This window comes from Oncorhynchus tshawytscha, linkage group LG14 (assembly GCF_018296145.1).
Source record: "Oncorhynchus tshawytscha isolate Ot180627B linkage group LG14, Otsh_v2.0, whole genome shotgun sequence".
NCBI lineage: Eukaryota > Metazoa > Chordata > Actinopteri > Salmoniformes > Salmonidae > Oncorhynchus > Oncorhynchus tshawytscha.
The window spans coordinates 16,641,892-16,664,921 of record NC_056442.1 but is presented as its reverse complement, the minus strand read 5'-3'; the positions used below and the strand labels follow the sequence as shown (position 1 = coordinate 16,664,921).

General features: G+C 40.8%; 1 protein-coding gene across 1 annotated transcript; it reads right to left on the bottom strand.

Moving 5' to 3' along the window:
* Positions 1-606: 606 nt before the first annotated feature.
* On the bottom strand, positions 607-23,007 carry pgm2l1 (phosphoglucomutase 2-like 1). The gene is given in 15 exon segments (XM_024444391.2): positions 607-1,490; positions 1,773-1,906; positions 2,124-2,313; positions 7,820-7,949; positions 8,363-8,407; positions 8,410-8,455; positions 11,047-11,227; positions 11,477-11,574; positions 11,858-12,047; positions 13,127-13,320; positions 13,804-13,887; positions 14,246-14,330; positions 15,973-16,079; positions 21,315-21,482; positions 22,437-23,007. Coding segments are annotated over 15 exon segments (1,848 nt in total). The 5' UTR covers positions 22,530-23,007; the 3' UTR covers positions 607-1,387.
* Between the last annotated feature and the right edge of the window lie 23 nt (positions 23,008-23,030).

Here is a 23,030-nt window from a genome sequence, read left to right as displayed (position 1 = left end):
ATTTTTTTACCTGAAACAAAAAAATTACTAACATGGTCATTTTCAAAATGACAGTTGCAAGTAAAGACTTTGGAATTCCACGGCACTACATTTTTTAAATTTAAGGGTTACAATTACAATTGTTGGTCTAATACGTAAATTTGTTATATGTGAATTCCCCTTTCAAAAAAATAACACAGTAGTTAAAACATATTGCTGTGACTACAAAGTCTCCTAAATGAGGAAAAAAATACATGTCAAAACTGAAATGACAAAATGTGCATAACAGGTGACTTGTTTAGCTAGAAAGCAACAAATAAACAGACTTTGGCATTCAGGTGAACATAGGGCTAATAATGCACTGGAACTAAGGGGCCTAGCCCGAACCATGAAAAACAGCCCCCCAAACCATTATTCCTCCACCACCAAACTTAGGCAGGGAGCTTTCTGCTGGTAGCCGCCAAACCCAGATTTGTTCGTCACACTGCCAGATGGTGAAGTGTGATTCATGACTCCAGAGAATGCGTTTCCACTGCTCCAGAGTCCAATGGCGGCGAGCTTTACACCACTCTAGCCGACGCTCTTCAATATGGGCCATTCTACTGCCAATATTTGTCTATGGAGATTGCATGGCTTGTGTGCTCCATTTTATACACCTTTCAGCAACGGGTGTGGCAGAAATAGCCAAATCCACACATTTTAAGGGGTGTCCACATACTTTTGGCCACGTAGTGTATTTCTTCCTTTCTGGATTACCATTTTGATATGGGTACTTACAGAGTACAGGTGTTAAGACTATGAAATGATTGAAGCTGTAACGCTCACTGATGCAATGTAACAGATAGGGAGGCAGGAGTGGCATTTGCATTACGTACATGTGCAATGTCATACCTTACAATACTTAGCCTTTGGGTACAGTTTATCAACTGTACATAGATTAGAAGCAGCATGCGACAAGTGAGAGGTACTGTTCATATACCACATACACATCTATTAGGTGTGCCTATTAGCACAGCCTACTAGGAACAAAAGGACTAGTGGTATGGATATGTGCACTACAATGGAGAAGAGGCATTTTCATGAGTAAACCTTGTCTGGGGGCTGCATGTCATCTCACCTCATTGCGATTTTGTCTCATGGAACGGCACAGACTGTCCTGGTGTATACCTTAGGCTACTTATTTGAGATAAATGGAAAATCCTCATGTGACAAAAACAGATTCTGGTTTACAAATTCTACTCCTGCATATTAATCCACGTAACCCACCTTGCACACCAAATGAAAAAACCCAGACAAGCAATAGTCTAAAGTACATTTTGGTTTCACAGTTAGGAAAAACATTAATAGAACATAAGCAGGATAGTACAACAATATGACCGATGCATCTGTATAGAGATGAAAAGCCCAACTAGATTGATCGGCGAATCAAGTTGTTCTTATCAGGCTCCAGAAACTCCTCGACGAGAGTATCTGTTACTTTCTTAAGTTCCTCCTCAAGACTTGAGATGTCACTGAAAGCCAAAATAAAAACAATTTTAAAATGCAAAACATTTTTACAATCCTAGCTCGTCTATGGCTTGGCTTTACCTTAATTGCCCCAAATGTGCAGCCATTCGTCTTACACTATAGCTTAAACCAGGTCCAACACACTTTTTCCTACCATCTCTGCCACTAAAATACTGAGACTATACTGGTGCTTTTGGAACTATTCCGTAACACTGTAGCTAGCCCTAGCTGGTCCCTCCAGTGTGTCATTGCTAGTAGAAGGGGGCGCCGTTAGACTCAACACAAACCTTTTTCCAGGTGGTGCACAGAATTCTGTGTAGAACTTAATCTTTGGCTCTGTGCCACTGGTCCTTAGTGTGGCCACGATCCCATTCTGCAGAGTGAAGGTGATCATTTGGCTGCTCTTTGTCATAGGTAGCACCTGAGAGAGGATGGGAGTTTTTACCTATACCTCTCATTATGAACCATTCAATTTGAAGCACACTAATGTATGAAATAAAATTTAAATAAACCACAACATTACACTGTTACGAGAATTATGTTCTCAATGTTCAAAACCCAATTCAATTAAACTACTCAGTCTGCAAGCACACTAATGTATGAAATAAATAAAAAATAAACCACAACATTACACTTACGCAAAGTTTGTCAGGTTGACTACTATCATATCCTGTCGTCACATCTCTCACGTCCACAATGCTGTGTCCACCCGAGGATCTGGGGTAAGTGTTCTCGCCCTCAAAGTTCCGAAGACGTGTGAATATTCTCTTGACAGTAGGGGGGTCGTAGCAGATGACATATGACGTTGTGGAAATGTGATAACCGTAACTGAAGGACAACAACAGTAAAGGATATTAGCATTTAACTGTAGAAGAGAGAGACAATGGATATTTATGGTAAATCAATAAAGTGAAGCTGAAATAAAAACGGCCAACTTTATGGTGCAAAAACACCACAAACCTTAATTTATCAGAAACTACACTAAAAGTATGTGGACACCTGCTCGTCGAACATCTCATTCCAAAATCATGGGTATTCATATGGAGTTGGTCCTCCCTTTGCTGCTGTAACAGCCTCCATTCTTCTGGGAAGGCTTTCCACGAAATGTTGGAATATTGCTACGGGGGCGTGCTTCCATTCAGCCACAAGATCCTTAGTGAGGTCGGGCGATTTGGCCTGGCTCGCAGTCAGCTTCCAATTCATCCCAAAGGTGTTTGATGGGGTTGAGGTCAGGGCTCTGCGCAGGCCAGTCAAGTTCCTACACAGCGATCTCGACAAACAATTTCTGTATGGACCTTGCTTTGTGCACGGGGGCATTGCCATGCTGAAACAGGAAAGGGTCTTGCCGAAACTGTTGCCACAAAGTTGGAAGCACAGAATCATCTGGAATGTCATTGTATGCTTAAGCGTTAAGATTTCCCTAGCCCGAACTATGAAAAACAGCCCCAGACCAGTATTCCTCCACCAAACTTTACAGGCACTATGCATTTGAGCAGGCAGCATTCTCCTGGCATCCGCCAAACACAGATTAGTCCGTCGTACTGCCAGATGGTGAAGTGTGATTCATCACTCCAGAGAACAAGTTTCCACTGCTCTGGAGTCCAATGGCGGCGAGCTTTACACCACTCCAGCCGACGCTTGGCATTGCGCATGGTGATCTTAGGCTTGTGTGCGGCTGCTCGGCCATAGAAACCCATTTAATGATGCTCCCGACAAACAGTTATTGTGTCTGATGTTGCTTTCAGAAGCAGTTTGGAACTCGGTAGTGAGTGTTGCAACAAAGGACTGACCATTTTTATGTCCTGCGCTATTCAGCACTCAGTGGTCCCGTTCTGTGAGCTTGTGTGGCCTACCACTTCGCGGCTAAACCGTTCTTGCTCCTATATGTTTCCACTTTACAATAACAGCACTTACAGTTGACCGGGGCAGCTTTAGCAGGGCAGAAAGTTGACAAGCTTATGACGGTGCCATGTTGAAAGTCACTGAGCTCTTCAGTAAGGCTATTCAACAGCTAATGTTTGTCTATGTAGATTGGATAGCTGTATGCTCGATTTTGTGTGGCTGAAATAGCCAAAAATAGCCAATAGCCGAAATATCCAAAACCACTTATTTGAAGGGCTGTCCACATACTTTTGTATATATAGTGTATATATTTCTATGGTAGTTAGTGTTGTTGCGATACCAGAATTTTACCAGATTAGGTATTATGATACTAGACAGCAAAATGATACCACGGCAAAAAATGAAAGCAGGGAGAACAACTGTGAAAAGGTCAGTCCTCACTTCCCCAGAAATAAACCAAATAACATATTGAATTATAGCCAATACATGATCCATATTCAAATCAGGTTGGTGTGCTATTAGCAATAAGCATTATTATCTGTAGCCCAACTGATAATAAATAGGCTGAAGCATGGGGTTTCCCATATCCATACCCCATTGGGCTAATCATTAGCTAGATCCCAAACTCTAAACATGATGATGTTACTAGTTAGCAACGTAATGAGGACTTTAATGTCTCCCAAAAAATTGCATAAACAGTGAATATAACGTAGTGCCTACCAGTTACAATTGACCCTTTGTTACATTTAGCCCTGGTCTTACCCTATGCAGTCAGTTTGAATTGTAGAGCACTAACTGCTGATATACTCTTTCAAAACAGTGCAGTTTGCACTGAAATTAGGTAGCGATGGAAGTGTTTTCCAGCAATTGCATTGAGAAATGTTGTGCATTGACTGCTTATAAGAATGCATGGTTCTCTGCCTTTTGCACTTGCAACTTGAATGCGCCGCGAGAGGAATTTCTCGCATTAGAACGCACAACAAGCCGACTAGGTAGATAGGTAAACTATTCTAATATGGGGTGCCTGATTTTACTGTTTGTTACCCATTTTGTTGGCAGAAGCCCTAATGTATATGTGTGTGTATATATATATATATATATATATATAGCTTGGAAAATTCCAGAAAATTATGTAATGGCTTTAGAAGCTTCTGATAGGCTAATTGACATCATTTGAGTCAATTGGATGTGTACCTGCGGATATATTTCAAGGCCTACCTTCAAACTCAGTGCCTCTTTGCTTGACATCATGGGAAAATCAAAAGAAATCAGCCAAGACCTCAGGAAAATACATTTAGACCTCCACAAGTCTGGTTCATCCTTGGGAGCAATTTCCAAAAGCCTGAAGGTACCACGTTCATCTGTACAAACAATAGTACGCAAGTATAAACACCATGGGACCACACAGCCGCCATACCGCTCAGGAAGGAGACCCGTTCAGTATCTAGATATGAACGTACTTTGGTGAGAAAAGTGCAAATCAATCCCAGAATAACAGCAAAGGACCTTGCGAAGATGCTGGAGGAAACAGGTACAAAAGTATCTATATCCACAGTAAAACAAGTCCTATATTGACATAACCTGAAAGGCCGCTCAGCAAGGAAGCCACTGCTCCAAAACCACCATAAAAAAGACTACGGTTTGCAACTGCACATGGGAACAAAGATTAAACTTTTTGGAGAAATGTCCTCTGGTCTGATGAAACAAAAATAGAACTGTTTGGCCATAATGACCATAGTTATGTTTGGAGGAAAAAAGGGGAGGCTTGCAAGCAGAAGAACACCATCCCAAATGTGAAGCACGGGGGTGGCCGCATCATGTTGTGGGGGTGCTTTGCTGCAGGAGGGACTGGTGCACTTCACATAATAGATGACATCATGAGAAAGGAACATTATGTGGATATATTAAAGCAACATCTCAAGACATCAGTCAGGAAGTTAAAGCTTGGTCGCAGATGGGTCTTCCAAATGGACCCCAAGCATACTTCCAAAGTTGTGGCAAAATGGCTTAAGGACAACAGAGTCAAGGTATTGGAGTGGCCATCACAAAGCCCTGACCTCAATCCTATAGAACATTTTGTGGGCAGAACTGAAAAAGCGTGTGCGAGCAAGGAGCCCTACAAACCTGACTCCCAACTTACCCAACTTATTGTGGGACGCTTGTGGAAGGCTACCCGAAACGTTTGACCCAAGTTAAACAATAAAGGCAACGCTACCAAATACTAATTGTGTGTATGTAAACTTCTGACCCACTGTGAATGTGATGAAATAAATAAAAGCTGAAATGAATCACTCTCTACACTATTATTCTGACATTTAACATTCTTAAAATAAAGTGGTGATCCTAACTGACCTAAGACAGATAATTTTTAATAGGATTAAATGTCAGGAATTGTGAAAAACTGAGTTTAAATGCATTTGGCTAAGCTGTATGTAAACTCCCGACTTCAACTGCACGCACACACACGCACACGCAAGAAAAAGTATGTGAACCCTTTGGAATTACCTGGATTTCTGCATAAATTGGTCATAAAATTGGATCTGATCTTCATCTAAGTCACAACAATAGACAAACATAGTGGGCTTAAACTAATAACACAAACAATTACACGTTTTCATGTCTTTATTGAACACACCGTGTAAACATTCACAGTGTAGGGTGGGAAAAGTATGTGAACTCTTGGATTTAATAACTGGTTGACCATCCTTTGGCAGCAATAACCTCAACCAAACTTTTTCTGTAGTTGCGGATCAGACCTGCACAATGGTCCGGAGGAATTTTGGACCATTCATCTTTACAAAAAACTGTTTCAGTTCAGCAATAATCTTAGGATGTCTGGTGTGAACCGCTCTCGAGGTCATGCCACAGCATCTCAATCGGATTGAGGTCAGGACTGACTGGGCCACTCCAGAGGGAGTGTTCTGTTGAAGCCATTCTGTTCTTGATTTACTTCTGGGTTTTGGATCGTTGTCCTGTTGCATCACCCACCTTATGTTGAGCTTCAAATGGCGGACAAATTGCTTAACATTTTCCTGCAAAATGTCTTGATAAACTTGGGAATTAATTTTTTCTGTTGATGATAGCAAGCCGTCTAGGCCCTGAGGCAGCCCCAAACCATGATGCTCCCTCCACCATACTTTACAGTTGGGATGAGGTTTTGATGTTGGTATGCTGTGCCTTTTTTATCCACACATAGTATTGTGTGTTCCTTCCAAACAACTCAACTTCTGTCCACAGAATATTTTGCCAGAAGTGCTGTGGAACATCCAGGTGCTCTTTTGCGAACTTCAGACGTGCAGCAATGTTTTCTTTGGGCAGCAGTGGCATCTTCTGTAGTGTCCCCCAATGTTGAATGTTTTATGTATTGTAGACTCGTCAACAGATATATTAGCATGTTCCAGAGATTTCTGTAAGTCTTTAGCTGACATTCTAGGATTCTTCTTAACCTCATTGAGCATTTTGTAGTCATCTTTGCAGGACGGCCCCTCCTAGGGAGTGTAGCAACAGTGCTGAACTTTCTCCATTTATAGACAACTTGTCTTACCTTGGACTGATGAACATCAAGGCTTTTAGAGATACTTTTGTAACCTTTACCAGCTTTATGCAAGTCAACCATTTGTAATCGTAGGTCTTCTGAGATCTCTTTTGTTTGAGGCATGGGTCACATCAGGCAATGCTTCTTGTGAATAGCAAACTCAAATTTTGTGAGTGTTTTTTACAGGGCAGGGCAGCTCTAACCAACATCTCCAATCGCATCTCATTGATTTGACTACAGGTTAGAGGACTTCTGACTCCAATTAGCTTTTGGAAAAGTCATTAGCCTAGGGGTTCACAAACTTCTTCCAACCTAAACTGTGAATGTTTAAATGATGTATTCAATATAGACAAGAAAATACAATAATTTGTGTGTTATTAGTTGAAGCACACAGTGTTTCTCTGTTGTGACTAAGATGAAGATCAGATCAAATTGTATGACTAATTTATATAGAAGTCCAGGTAATTCTTGCCACTGTGTGTGTGTTACATATATCTCCATCTTATCCTGCGCTCCTAACTTCTCAAAAGTGGCTTGCGCTTGGTTAGCTTACTCAGCGTTGCATGTGCAAGATCAAGTAGCTTATCCTACTACTGTCCCATTGAGAAAATTTGCACAAATTACTAGACAGACATGATCCGCTCAGTCAGTATACATTGCGAGACACATTTGATAGAAGTACTGAAAGTAACAAAAATTCTACTACCGAACCATTTTTCATGTTCTTGTATCAAAAAAGTACCCAAAGTTTTGGTATTCCATTTAACACTAGGTTACATAGTCAGGTAGTCGGTTATAGTATCACAGTTCTGACAATGTGTACCTACTACCTAGTTATTCCAGTGAACTAACTACCATGTAGATACAGCGATTTTAGGGCACTTAATGTAAAGTGATACCAAATAAACTCAGTAAACCAGAACGTGGGGTATAGGAGGAAACTGGAATGACACCTACGTTTCAAAGATGTTCTCTAGCTGCTGATGAAGGGTCAGGTTCTTGTTGTAAAGATAAGAGGCCATCTCAGCCACAACCACAGCTGCACTCACTCCATCCTTATCTGGGACCATGCTGCCGCACAAGAATCCTGAAACACACCAGACAAAACAAAAAGACATTTCAGGGCATATTTATAAAATACTAGTCCAATAGTCACTGCAGCTCTCCCTCCTTTAGCAGCCTGTCTGTACCTCAGGTAAACAGTGTACTGATCAACCCATTTGGTACAACTGCAAATGGAAACATTTTCACGTCATATTCTCAATTAAATTGAACTGTTTTCTATAATATGCATTAAAGATACCTTGAAATGTAACAAATAGGCAAATTGTTTGATCAACTCAAAATCATTTGATAAAGCCTTATATTATGTTCAGGATTGATCATTAATTGTTTGCAATAGTGGATACCACCACCATGCATGACTTTATATTCAAAGTTTCAAACTGCTTTCACCATAAACGACAAAGCAAATGTAAGAACTGAAAGAGATTTGTTAACCTATAGACTCCTCAAAGGCGAAGATCACTTCATTCCCCGTTTTGCCAACTCGTGTATTTTCTTTCCGATCCATTTGAAACCAGGCAATGTTTCCTGAAACAGAGTGAACAAGGGTGCATTCTTAGGGCACAATGTAGAAAAATGTAAACAAGTGTTTATTGGACAAATTCAGGTAGGTCCCACTCCACTACCCACCATTGCGACCTGTACGCTCTCGTTGGCTGGCCCTCGCTTCATACTCGTCGCCAAACCCACTGGCTCCATGTCATCTACAAGACCCTGCTAGGTAAAGTCCCCCCTTATCTCAGCTCGCTGGTCACCATAGCATCTCCCACCTGTAGCACACGCTCCAGCAGGTATATCTCTCTAGTCACCCCCAAAACCAATTCTTTCTTTGGCCGCCTCTCCTTCCAGTTCTCTGCTGCCAATGACTGGAACGAACTACAAAAATCTCTGAAACTGGAAACACTTATCTCCCTCACTAGCTTTAAGCACCAACTGTCAGAGCAGCTCACAGATTACTGCATCTGTACATAGCCCACCTATAATTTAGCCCAAACAACTACCTCTTTCCCTACTGTATTTAATTTATTTAGCTCCTTTGCACCCCATTATTTTTATTTCTACTTTGCACATTCTTCCATTGCAAATCTACCATTCCAGTGTTTTACTTGCTATATTGTATTTACTTTGCCACCATGGCCTTTTTTGCCTTTACCTCCCTTATCTCACCTCATTTGCTCACGTCGTATTTAGACTTGTTTATACTGTATTATTGACTGTATGTTTGTTTTACTCCATGTGTAACTCTGTGTCGTTGTATGTGTCAAACTGCTTTGCTTTATCTTGGCCAGGTCGCAATTGTAAATGAGAACTTGTTCTCAACTTGCCTACCTGGTTAAATAAAGGTGAAATAAATAAATAAATACAAATTTCCACCTGTTTGCTTCCGTCACAGATTCTACATTATATTGACCAGACTAGAGGTAGACCGATTAATCGGAATGGCCGATTAATTAGTGCCGATTTCAAGTTTTCGTAACAATCGGAAATCTGTATTTTTGGGCGCCGATTTAAAAAAAAGAATAATAATAAAAATATATATTTTTTAAATTTACCTTTATTAAACTAGGCAAGTCAGTTAAGAACACATTCTTATTTCAATGACGGCCTAGGAACGGTGCCTTGTTCAGGGGCAGAACGACAGATTTTCACCTTGTCAGCAACGCAATAACGACCTGCCTCTCCCTCGTTGCACTCCACAAGGAGACTGCCTGTTACGCGAATGCAGTAAGCCAAGGTAAGTTGCTAGCTAGCATTAAACTTCTCTAATAAAAAACAATCAATCATAATCACAAGCTAACTACACATGGTTGATGATATTACTAGATATTATCTGCGTTGCATATAATCTGACTGAGCATACAAGCATACAAGTATCTGACTGAGCGGTGGTAGGCAGAAGCAGGTGTGTAAACATTCATTCAAACAGCACTTTTGTGTGTTTTGCCAGAAGCTCTTCGTTGTGCGTCAAGCGTTGCGCTGTTTATGACTTCAAGCCTATCAACTCCCGAGATGAGGCTGGTGTAACCGAAGTGAAATGGCTAGCTAGTTAGCGTGCGCTAATTGTCATTGTGTTGCTGGTTCGAGCCCAGGGAGGAGCGAGGAGAGGGACGGAAGCTATACTGTTACACTGGCAATACTAAAGTGCCTATAAGAACATCCAATAGTCAAAGGTTAATGAAATAAAAATGGTATAGAGGGAAATAGTCCTATAATAACTACAACCTAAAACTTCTTACCTGGGAATATTGAAGACTCATGTTAAAAGGAACCACCAGCTTTCATATGTTCTCATGTTCTCAGCAAGGAACTGAAATGTTAGCTTTCTTACATAGCACATATTGCACTTTTACTTTCTTCTCCAACACTTTGTTTTTGCATTATTTAAACCAAATTGAACATGTTTCATTATTTACTTGAGGCTAAATTGATTTTATTGATGTATTATATTAAGTTAAAATAAGTGTTCATTCAGTATTGTTGTAATTGTCATTACACAAAAAAAAAAAAAAAATTGGCCGATTAATCAGTATCGGCTTTTTTGGTCCTCCAATAATCGGTATCAGTATCGCCGTTGAAAAAAACATAATCGGTCGACCTTTAGACCAGACACTGAATTCAAATACATTTCTTAAAAAATGTAGTCAGCAAGATCAGGTGGGACCATTCAAGCCAACAAGAGGGCAGGTACGCATCTGAACAACAGGCACAACTTCGATAGAAGATGTTTTTTTAAATCAAAGTTGACGGGATGTCACATGTCCTTAATTATATCAGTACACTCGTAACAACGTAAGCATTACGAAACTTCTATTCGATTAAATAAGCCTCACATAGCAAGTAAGCCGTTACAATGACCTCCATACAAAAACACCTCGCTTGGTGAGCGAAAAAAACCCCACACAAAACGCCACCTGCTGGAGACAGATTTTGAGTCCAGTTATCCCTCTGCAACCGTTTGGTTTCAGAGGTGAGGTTTTTGGGCACCTGGCAGAGGGCTCTCATGCTACTATCGTGACTGCAGGCAACGCAACCAGATTAATTAAGTCTGAAAGCTAAGGGTGCCTATTGCTCGACCTCCAACCATGCTTCATTCACCCGGAGGAGGAAAACTTACGTACTTCAAAATGGAAGCCCTCTTTCCGTGCAAAGGCCTTGAGGATCTTGGAGGAGACGGTGGTGGCCAGCATGTACATCCTCTCCCTATCAGCCGGGTCTGGGTGAGTCTCCTTCCAATTGAACAGCATCCACCAGCCCAGCAGAGCTGCAAGTTCATTACCTGTGAAAACTTTCCATCGGCACCTAGACAGAACATGACGACAAAGCTAAGGTCAAGAGTTGTCATCTCAGCAGGAAAAACATGTTGTAGCTAACAACCAGGGCACAGAGTTCTCACTAGCAGATCACATGGTCAGGAAAAGCTCTTGGCCTTTGAACAAAATGACATTAGATCTGTGCATATCAGTAATAGCTTGTGGTCCAGTAATTAGTATTATATTAATTAGTATTATATTTTAAGAGAGTAGGCTACATTTGTATCAGGTATTTTACCTGTCAGATTGCTCTGCAACAGCCAACCGATCTGCATCTGGATCAGTTGCCATGACAATCGTGGCATTCTCTCTCTCAGCAAGGCGAAGGGAGAGCTCCTACAACACCAAAATATAAAAAAAACAATCAAGGTTGGACGCACAAGCCACTTTATATTCACGGGAGTGAGATGCACACCAATTTGTAGAAAAAAAATACAGTAATTTTATGCTACAGAGACACGAACGAGGCTGCCGCATTAACACTTCCTTCACGTGCTGCTCGCATGACCCGAGTAGTAGGCTGCATTGACTACAATTCACACACAGCGGGAATTGTGCATCTAGTGTAGCAACTCTGTAGCACTGAAAAGTTAGGTGAATTGATTTAATATTTCCTCACCAAAACAGACTCTCCTTCCTCTGGATTTGGACAGCTGACAGTGGAGAAGTTTGGATCAGGATCTTTCTGTTCTGGCACAGGGATAGGAGGGGGGAACCCAAATGCCCGGAAAGCCTGCTGGACGTAGTCATGCCCTACTCCGTGAAAGGACGAGTGCACGAACTTCAACGGGGACTTGGTGTTGAGTTCTCTGAGAAATAAGCAAGTAAAAACATATATATGCGTGTTTTTTATTCAACAAATATGAATTGTGTTTGCTGCAAAATTCATTGTGGACACTGAGAAAATTTTATTTTTCTGACTCAGAATTCAAACAATTCAACAAATTGAATATGGAAAGGTGATCGGGGGTAATTAAAAGAAACATCTGTGATAACTACAACACGTTCACAGCCAGTGTAAGGGTGTTTGCCAGCTCCCTGCTTCATAATAAATGTGTTTGACGACTCCCAATTACATCCTAAATCATAATTTTCTGAATTAATTTTATTTTTTTATTTATTTCACCTTTATTTAACCAGGTAGGCAAGTTGAGAACAAGTTCTCATTTACAATTGTGACCTGGCCAAGATAAAGCAAAGCAGTTTGACACATACAACAACACAGAGTTACACATGGAGTAAAACACACATACAGTCAATAATACAGTAGAAAAATAAGGCTATATACAATGTGAGCAAGTGAGGTGAAAGGGAGGCAAAGGCAAAAAAGGCCATGGTGGCGAAGTAAATACAATATAGCAAGTAAAACACTGGAATGGTTGATTTGCAGTTGAAGAATGTGCAAAGTAGAGATAGGGGGTGGGGTGCAAAGGAGCAAAATAAATAAATACAGTAGGGAAAGAGGTAGTTGTTTGGGCTAAATTATAGGTGGGCTATGTACAGGTGCAGTAATCTGTGAGCTGCTCTAACAGCTGGTGCTTAAAGCTAGAGAGGGAGATAGGTGTTTCCAGTTACAGAGATTTTTGTTGTTCGTTCCAGTCATTGGCAGCAGAGAACTGGAAGGAGAGGCGGCCAAAGGAAGAATTGGTTTTGGGGGTGACCAGAGAGATATACCTGATGGAGCGCGTGCTACAGGTGGGTGCTGCTATGGTGACCAGCGAGCTGAGATAAGGGGGGACTTTACCTAGTATCCAATTTACCTAATATTGACCTAATATTGACCTAATATCCAATTCTTAAAGGCAGCACACGCCACTGTGAATAAATCAGCATTAACTACTTGTGATCACTTTCTAAAGTACAGACTCCTAGCACTGTGAATTCTTACCTGTGGAAACAAACAGAGCTGAGGTCCTCCATATACATTTTGGATATCTCCCTCAGTGGATCGCTCCTCAGTGGACTGTTGTCTGCCAAACTCTCGTTCCAGGACTCGCTCCATGGCTCTGAGCTCTCTTCAATGCACTTCAGGATCTCCTTGTCATTAGGAGAAGAGATCTGAGCTCCATTGTGCCAGTAAACCTTCAAAAGAAAAGCAAGACACTGTACCAAATGCTAATGCACAGCTTAATAGCTTAACATTGTATGGCATACCTAATTCAACCTCCCCTTGGGACAGGGTTTCCCAAACTAGGTCCTCGGGACCCCCCTGGGTGCACGTTTAGTTTTTTGCCCTACCACTACACAGCTGATCCAAATAATCAACTCATCATCAAGCTTTGATTATTTGAATCAACTGTGTAGTGCTATGGAAACAAACTAAAAGTGCACCCGGGTGGGGCCCCAAAGACAGAGTTTGTTAACCCTGCCTTAGGATATCATTAGCTAGTAATAAAACACCAGGAATAAAAGGAATATATATTTTTTTCTTGTATGATAAATAGCATACAGTCCCCTACAAAATGCAGTGTTAAAAGCTTTTAGTTCAACAAGGATTCTAGATGCTGTACGCTTCATGCCTTGACTCAAGTGACCCTGGTAAGATGAAAAGCAGAAGTCTGATACCTTGTATCCATTGTCCTCTTTAGGGTTGTGAGAGGCAGTGACCATCACACCAGCTGCAGCGCCCAGCCTCTTTACAGCATATGGCTAGGAGAGATCACAAAACAGTAAGGCCTTGGGAACTAAATTTATGTAATTCTTAGCCTATTCTGAAAGGGCTGAGACTTTGACTTTACCAGCTGTATAGCCATATAAGTACATCCAGAGGTTTTTCCTGAAGACACAATCTGGCCATTAAAAACCATTATAACTAAGGCATAGACTTCTTCCTGGTCTGGTCAGGTCACATGGCCAGGTAAATCACCTGGCCCTTTGTATATGAAATCACCAGTATATAGGAAACAAATTGGTAAGCAACCAAGAAACAAGTGATTGTCCAAGGAGGGATAAAGTGGCCAGGCTTTAATTTGAATGAAATAGTTCAATTCAATATATTTGATCTTACCACAAAGGGAGTTGGGACATATGTGGAGAAAAGAAACACAGGAATATCTTTACAAAGCATCACAGCTGCAGTCAACCGGGCAAGTCTGTGGAATAAAAAAGAGAACATAATTTCTTTAGAAGAATAATACTAAATAGTCCATTGTCATTTTAATTTTTTTGTTGTTGCTTTACTGTGTGCTGTATGTAGTTTGAGGAGTTAGCGAGGTAACTTTGGTCAACTCTGAGATCAACTCGGGATAACCCGTACCACAAAAGTGGCTCACCTTTTAGATAGGTCAATTTCGATGACAATTAATCCTTCAGAACTAACCTGCTCCCCGGGCAGACTAACTCAGGGCTAACTCCATTCATCCCGAATGAAGTGTCTGAGCCGCGAGTTTGAGGACCAATGAAATCAGATTCCCTCCCTCTCCCAAAGATTGCGTCATCATCCCCTTCAATTGAGGAAGATGACTGATTAAATATTTTGATAATCAAATGTTTTTTTGTGTGTTCAAAAATAGTCATGTTAAAATACCTCTCTCATTACAGTAATGACAGAATGCATTTGAAACTTCACGCACAGTAAAACTTGTATGACTTAATAAAATTATTGTATCGATATTAGTGGGAAAAAGGTGCTTGTGCATTGAAAAGCACACCAAAGATGGCATTATGATAAGTAATAAAATAAATATGGCACTTCAATATGCCTATTTCACACCATAGCCTGCTGAATTTGCAAGATAACTTTGCTTTCGGCACAAATGAAAATGTGGTAATGACTCGCCCATGGATTGATGTTTCAGCATTGTCCAAATGAAAAGTTTGGTGTTCCACTAGCCACGTGCGACATGCATGCACAGTTACAAGCCTGCTAGAGTTAGCGGCAGATGGACAAGCCATGTCCACCGTCATAGTGCAGATGAAGCCTGATCTGTAATGTGAAGCTAACTGAAGCTGGTTATCTTAAGAAAACCCTGAGTAGATCTAGCTTCAATCGTAGTAGTTGGACGGCAATAATATTTTTTCATGGAGAATTGACCAATTTTCGATCCCAAGATATTTATTTTTATAGTCATAGAAGTAAGCTATGGTTGAGTACTGCACTAGTGTTGTGGTCACTGATATAATGTGTGTAAACAAAGCCAAAGAGTTAAAGTTGCTTTAGGTCACTCATTCTAGAGTAGTCATGTTTTAGTAAAGCAGCTGCACTATTGTTCCGTTTCATTCATAATACTCTTGACATTGAAACATGTTAACCTATTATATAGTTACCACCTCTCTAACCTCTAGGCTACCTGCCGCGCCAAACTCTCTAATATTCTAAAACTCTAGTTTGTGGTTCCCTGCGTGTCAACTGGGAAATAGCCTACAACACAACATCTATTTACTAGTATTATTTAGTCTCTAGAAATTTGTACAGTAGGCCAAGAATGCAATAAATGTTCTCCCTCAGCCCATCTGTATTCACAACTATTTTGCCGTCACACAACTTCAGGAAGGAATGTGACCTCCTAATACACTTTATCACACTTAATAACACACTGCACTGTCGACAGAGCAACCCAAAGCCACAATCATCATTACATTAGGAGTTATTAGAACTAAAAGGCCCACTGATATTTTACAGCCAGTTTTTATCCATTTACATTAAATCAGACTATCTAATATGTAGCCAGTTATACATGTTTGCAAGTGGTGGTATGATCTGCAGAGGAGAAAGGAGGAGGTATAGTATAGTACCGTTCACTGTTGCAACCACTGGCCTCCTGCGCTCGCGTGTCGTATCCAACCACTATGCCACGGCTACCGAAGTCGGGGAAAGACCTGGCCAGGTATTTGTACATACCCTGCAGTGAGGAGGAGTGGGAAAAGAATGGAACGATGAGGCCATGTCTATAGCTCTTTTAAATTCTTATTTTCTATTAACCTTCATGTTTTCACTTTGAAAAGAAGGTAAGGGAAACTCTGGTAAGTAGGTGGGTTGTTAGACTATGTGTGCTGTGCTCCATGAGACAGTCAGTTTGTTACGATACCAGAATTTTGACTTCGATACCAGGTTTGGTATCACTATACTCGATAACATCACGATACTCAAATGATACCCCAGCAACAACAAAAAAATGTATATTAGCCAAAGTCACAGAATGGCACTTGATCTAGACAGATACTTTGCTACTGCTCTGGTCAATCGTTGGGCATCTCGAGTTCAATATAATTTTATACCCAAAATTTTACGGACATTTTTGAGAGACAGCCACTATAAAAATATGCATTAATGAATCAATTATACAATGATAAAATCAATATGACTTTGTTTTTACCAATAATTGATTTGAATGGTAAATCTCTATTGATAAACTGGGTAAATCAATTTTTAGCCTAGGCTTATTAACAATACTGGTGAATGCATATTCAATAGGATTGTGTGCATGCACTGAGTTATTGAGCTTGTTCTGGCTGATTTCATGGGGCTAAAGAAAACAAGCAATCTATTTCCCTTCCATTTGGGGCTTATTTTGCTGTACTGGTCAACAACATTTGCATAAAAGTACTTGCTGTCTCTAACAAGTAATGACATCATTCATGAGGCAAGATGGATGCAACCAGCCCTACTCACAACACACACACACACACGCACGCACGCACGCACGCACACACAAACACAGTTTACTCAGGCAAATAGATAATCTTTGACTGAATAAGTGAATGAAATGTTTTTAGTGGCAAACAGCTTGGAACACATATTTTGCATTATAGCACAATCACAAACAAAGTAGTAGAATTGATGTTTAGCTTCAGCTGTAAGCTAACAAGGAAAGTTAGCCTACAAAGCTGGAAGCTACTGGTATCTTCTTGCACTGTAAAGTGTTCTAGCCTGTATGGGCATTGTTTTGTGAACAATTCGTGAACAATTAACCGTTTTAACATTTCTACATGCCGGGTCACATTATTCAAGTGTGTCAACTTCTGTGTAGCATGAGTGGGAAGCTAAAATCATGCAGCCCAGACTCCCAGTTCAGGTTAGCAATGAGTAACGCTATAGAAGACCTTGGCTGCGCTGATCAGTGAGACAGATTTAACAGAACTACTGAAACTAACAAAAATTCTAGGACTGAACCGTTTTCATGTTCTAGTATTGAAAAAGTACCAATGTTTCGGTATACCTTGCAACATTACTGCTGCTGAAAAAAGTCAGAGGGGAAACACTGTACGGTACATACTGTTGAAGTCAGAAGTTTACATGCACTTAGGTTGGAGTCATTAAAACTAGTTTTCAACCACTCCACAAATGTCTTGTTAACAAACTATAGTTTTGGCAAGTCGGTTAGTACATCTACTTTGTGCATGACACAAGTCATTTTTCCAACAATTGTTGACAGACAGATTATTTCACTGAATCACAATTCCAGTGGGTCAGAAGTTTAAATACACTAAGTTTACTGTGCCTTTAAAAAGCTTGGGAAATTCCAGAAAATGATGTCATGGCTTTAGAAGCTTCTGATAGGCTAATTGACATCATTTGAGTCAATTGGAGGTGTACCTGTGTATATATTTCAAGGCCTACCTTCAAACTCAGTGCCTCTTTGATTGACATCATGGGAAAATCAAAACAAATCAGCCAAGACCTCAGAAAAAAAATTGTAGACCTCCAAAAGTCTGGTTCAGCCTTGGGAGCAATTTCCAAACGCCTGAAGGTACCACGTTCATCTGTACAAACAATCGTACGCAAGTATAAACAACTTGGGACCACGTAGCCGTCATACCACTCAGGAAGAAGACGGGTTCTGTCTCCTAGAGATGAACGCACTTTGGTGCGAAAAGTGCAAATCAATCCCAGAACAGCAAAGGACCCTGTGAAGATGCTGGAGGAAACAGGTAAAAAAGTATCAATATCCACAGTAAAACGAGTCCAATATCAACAGAACCTGAAAGGCCACTCTGCAAGGAAGAAGTCACTGCTCCAAAACCACCAGAAAAAAGCCAGACTACGGTTTGCAACTGCACATGGGGACAAAGATCATACTTTTTGGAGAAATGTCCTCTGGTCTGAGGAAACAAAAATAGGACTGTTTGGCCATAATGACCATCGTTATGTTTGGAGGAAAAAGGGGGAGGCTTGCAAGCTGAAGATCACCATCCCAACTGTGAAGCACGGGGGTGGCAGCATCATGTTGTGGGGGTGCTTTGCTGCAGGAGGGACTGGTGTACTTCACAAAATACATGGCATCATGAGGCAGGAAAATTGTGGATATATTGAAGCATTATCTCAAGACATCTCAAGGAAGTTCAAGCTTGTTCACAATTGGATCTTCCAAATGGACACTGACCCCAAGCATACTTCCAAAGTTATGGAAAAATTAAGGACAACAAAGTCAAGCTATTGGTTGGAGTGGCCATCACAAATCCCTTTCCTCAATCCTATAGAACATTTTGTGGGCAGAACTGAAAAAGCATGTGTGAGCAAGGAGGCCTACAAACCTGACTCAGTTACACCAGCTCTGTCAGGAGGAATGGGATAAAAGTCACCCAACTTATTGTGGGAAGCTTGTGGAAGGCTACCCGAAACAATTTAAAAGGCAATGCTACCAAATACTAATTGAGTGTATGTAAACTTCTGACCCACTGAGAATGTGATGAAAGAAATCAAATCTGAAATAAAACATTTGCTCTACTATTATTCTGACATTTCACATTCTTAAAAAATAAAGTGGTGATCCTAACTGACCCAAGACAGGGAATTTTTACTAGGATTAAATGTCAGGGATTGTGAAAACCTGAGTTTAAATGTATTTGGCTAACGTGTATGTAAACTTCTGACTTCAACTGTACACACCGAGCATTAAAAAAAAAAACATTAGGAACACCTGCTCTTTCCATGACAGACTGACCAGGTGAAAGCTGTGATCCATTATTGATTTCACCTGTAAAATCCTCTTCAAAATCAGTGTAGATTTAGGGGAGGAGACAGGTTAAAGAAGCATTTTTAAGCCTTGAGACATGGATTGTGTCGGGTTTGCCATTCTCAGAGGGTGAATGGGCAAGACAAAATATTTAAGTGCCTTTGAAAGGGATATGGTAGTAGGTGCCAGGTGCACCCGTTTGTGTCCAAAACAGCAACGCTGCTGGGTTTTTCACGCTCAATAGCTTCCCATGTGTATCAATAATGATCCAACACCCAAATGATGATCCAGCCAACTTGACAACTGTGGGAAGCAACATGGGCCATTGAAAGCTTCAATGAATTGAGGCTGTTCTGAGGGCAAAAGGGGGTGCAACTGAATGTTAGGAAGATGTCCTTAATGGGGTTTTTTTTTACACTTGATGTATATACGGTATATATACACTGGGGCGGCAGGGTAGCCTAGTGGTTAGAGCATTGGACTAGTAATCGAAAGGTTGCAAATTCAAATCCCCGTCTCTGTCGTTCTGCCCCTGAACAGGCAGTTAACCCACTGTTCCTAGGCCGTCATTGAAAATAAGAATTTGTTCATAACTGACTTGCCTAGTAAAATAAAATAAAAACTATACCAAACATTAATATTGTTTTCGCCCCTTTCGCCCTCAGAACAGCCTCAATTTGTAATTGCCTATTCACCCTCTGAATGGCATACATACATACAAACTCCATACCTTAAAAATCCTTCTTTAACCTGTCTTTCCCCTTATCTACACTGACTGAAGTGGATTTAACAAGTGACATCAATAAAGGATCATAGCATTCACCTGGTCAGTCCGTCGTGGAAAGAGCAAGTGTTTTTCATGTTTGTATACTCCGTGTATATACTACAACAGCCCAATGCCTTTGACACTGCTTAAATGTAATATTGGATTCTACATTCATATTTTTTTAATTTAATTTAATTACATAGGCCTATGCATGTTACAATTCAGCTCTTTGCCCCAAATGTGTACAATTCAATATAAACCTTAACCATATATCTAAAAACTACTGGGAGGTAAGAGACTCCACCACCATATTTCAATGCTAACGTCCTTGATCTCATTAATGGTTAACCTTAAAATTGCTGATACCAATATATAGAAACCACTGTTACGCCTAACACGTTTATTTTAAAACATTGAAATAGTGGTTTTACAATAACCTGTGATTGATATATTATGCCGACTCACTGGACAGCATTGTGCTTAATTAAAAGGTAAAATCATCAATATGACATCATACACAGCGGAATGCCTACCTGCTTACAGACAACTGCAACAACAACCTTCAAATCTGTCAGGGCTGCCACTATTGGCTGTTTCCATACAGATGGAAAAGTGAGAACACCTATTTTTGCAAGGGCCAGATTGGATTGTGCTGAGCCGCGTAGCACCGGTCCATGGCCCGTGACGTGAACGGGCAAAAGTGGTGAGGGACGAGCGCCCTTCTCAAATCAAACCATAATGTGCGCCGCTTGGTCATGTTGTCAACAAGGCAGCATGGTGCATCGTCCAGAAACATACAACATATCTTTTCCATAAAATATATATTTGAATTTTCAAACTAGTTTTCTTTGGGAAGGCAGATAAAGCATTTTCATCAAAAGCAATCACTTTTGCATGTGAAAAACACAATGACAGTTATTACTCCACGTGCTTAATTACGTCACTTTCGTTTTGAGCCAACTTTGCCGTGGGCTTTGAACGGGGCACCCTGCTCATGCCCAGTAGGCAGCCCGGTTAAAAAAGGAATAGAATCAACTTTCACCCAGTGCAAAACACACCTACCCAAGGTTAATTGAATCTCCTCAATGATACAAAGCGCCATTGTGGGCTATCTCCATTTTAAAAGTACATTTCTACTTGGTAGTCTTCTACTTAAATGAGGTTATTGGCAGTTAATAAACAAATTGAAAAGGTGCATAGTATTGTGCTGGAGTGTATGTATAGTCTGACAAGGTATAAACCCAAGGTTGATGATTTACTGCCACCGAAGAACTGAGCCAATGTTGTTGTTGTTGAGATCTGTAAACAGGAAGTTGTTCCGCTGTACACAATGATGTCATATAGCTGAGTGAGTCTATACCTTTAACATAACCTGTGCCAGAATAGTTTGCTCATAGAAGGAAACTATTATTAACCTGTGTGGACTGGATGATGGTCAGATCATTAATGAGGGCAAAGCCTGCACCCATGGCTGCCCTCAGCCCTGCCGTCCCAAACGCCATCCTGGAGCAGAGCCTACGCCTCAGCTCCTCAACTTGCCCATCCAGCAAAAGGGCCTCTATCTGAGCTCTGGTCTGTGGATTCTGAATGGGAAAGAACATCCCAAAAATATATTAGCTTCACATTCAGCACTCACTTACTGACATCATTACTCAACACAGTTGCACACCACTTAATTTAAAACTGCTTGCAGATTGAATCAAATATACACAATACCAACGGCTTCAGCATTATGGATGAGCTACACTGGAACTGAACAAAAGGATAATCTTGCTGTTGCTAAAAGTAGCCTAATCTTGTTTGTTCAATCTGCATTTAAATATCCTCAGAATATAAGAATATCCTCTTAAATCTAAACAGACATAGATCTGGGCCCTTACAGCTCCTTAATGGATCTGACAGTCCAAGTAAGGTTATGAAGTCTGACATTTAGAGAGTGGGGGGTCAGCCATATCCATTGCTTTTACGGCCTTTCTAAACTAGGGCTCCAGTGCAAGTGTTGGGGGTGGAGTAGAGGCTGCATGAGCCGGGCTCTGTACTTTGCGATTAGTACGGTAATAAGAAAAATTGGTAAAATTGTTGCCTGGATACTAGACTTATTTGTGCTAATATTCCACACCTTGTCATATGCCAAACTGTTTGGCGTAATGACAAGGAGTGGAATGTTAGCACAAACATATCTGGCACCAGGATAGGTCTTGCCCCCCATAACATGTTTTACATTTTAGTCATTTAGCATTCATGCAGAGCGATTTAGGGTTAGGTGCCTTTCTCAAAGGCACAGACAGATTGTTCACCTAGTCGGCATGGGGATTTGAACCAGCAACCAAACAGATACTGGCCCAACGCTCTTAGCCGCTAGGCTACCTGCCACTATTAAAGACACACAAACACACATTTCAGAAGACCACCGATCTGAAGGACAAGGCATTTGCACCTGACATACCAGGCAAGTGACAACCCAAGTCAGTAAGTTACATCGTCAATAAAAAGTGTTCGTTAACTATGATGATGACACTGACAGTTGACTCACTGACCTTATCCCACGTTATCCATTGGTAAATAGCCTTATCAAGTCGCACGTCCCCAGTTGCATGGCAATTTAGGTCCAGGTCTCCGTTGTTCTCCATAGTAAGATATTGTGCAGCAAAACATCAAGCTAGCTAACTACGTAGCTAACGTTAACCAACGTTAGTTTACAAAACTAGCAAACTCACAGGCTAGCAATAGGCCAGGCAGGACATAACGTCCCTAGCTATCGTATCGGTCTTGACGTTGTCTGTGTGTGAGTGTTTGCTTTGGCTACCGAAAGTCAGCAAACAGATATAGCTAGCTAACAGAAGATAAGAAAATAAATGTATTGTCTAACAAACCGTTATGACGCTAGCTCGCTAACATTAGCTGGACGTGCAGAGTGGTGTTGTTGAGCGACCGAGCTAGCTAGCTACTAGTAGTAGTACCATGTTATCATCCGCAGTGGACATCTGGATGGCGTGAACACACTTGAAAACAGCACGCTAGCTAGTTATAACTAGTTATCAAGCGTAGCAACATACTGACCCATCCTTACCAGCCTTGTCCTATCTTGGCACTCAAGTTGTCTTTATTATGGTAAACTAGTTAGTAGAGGT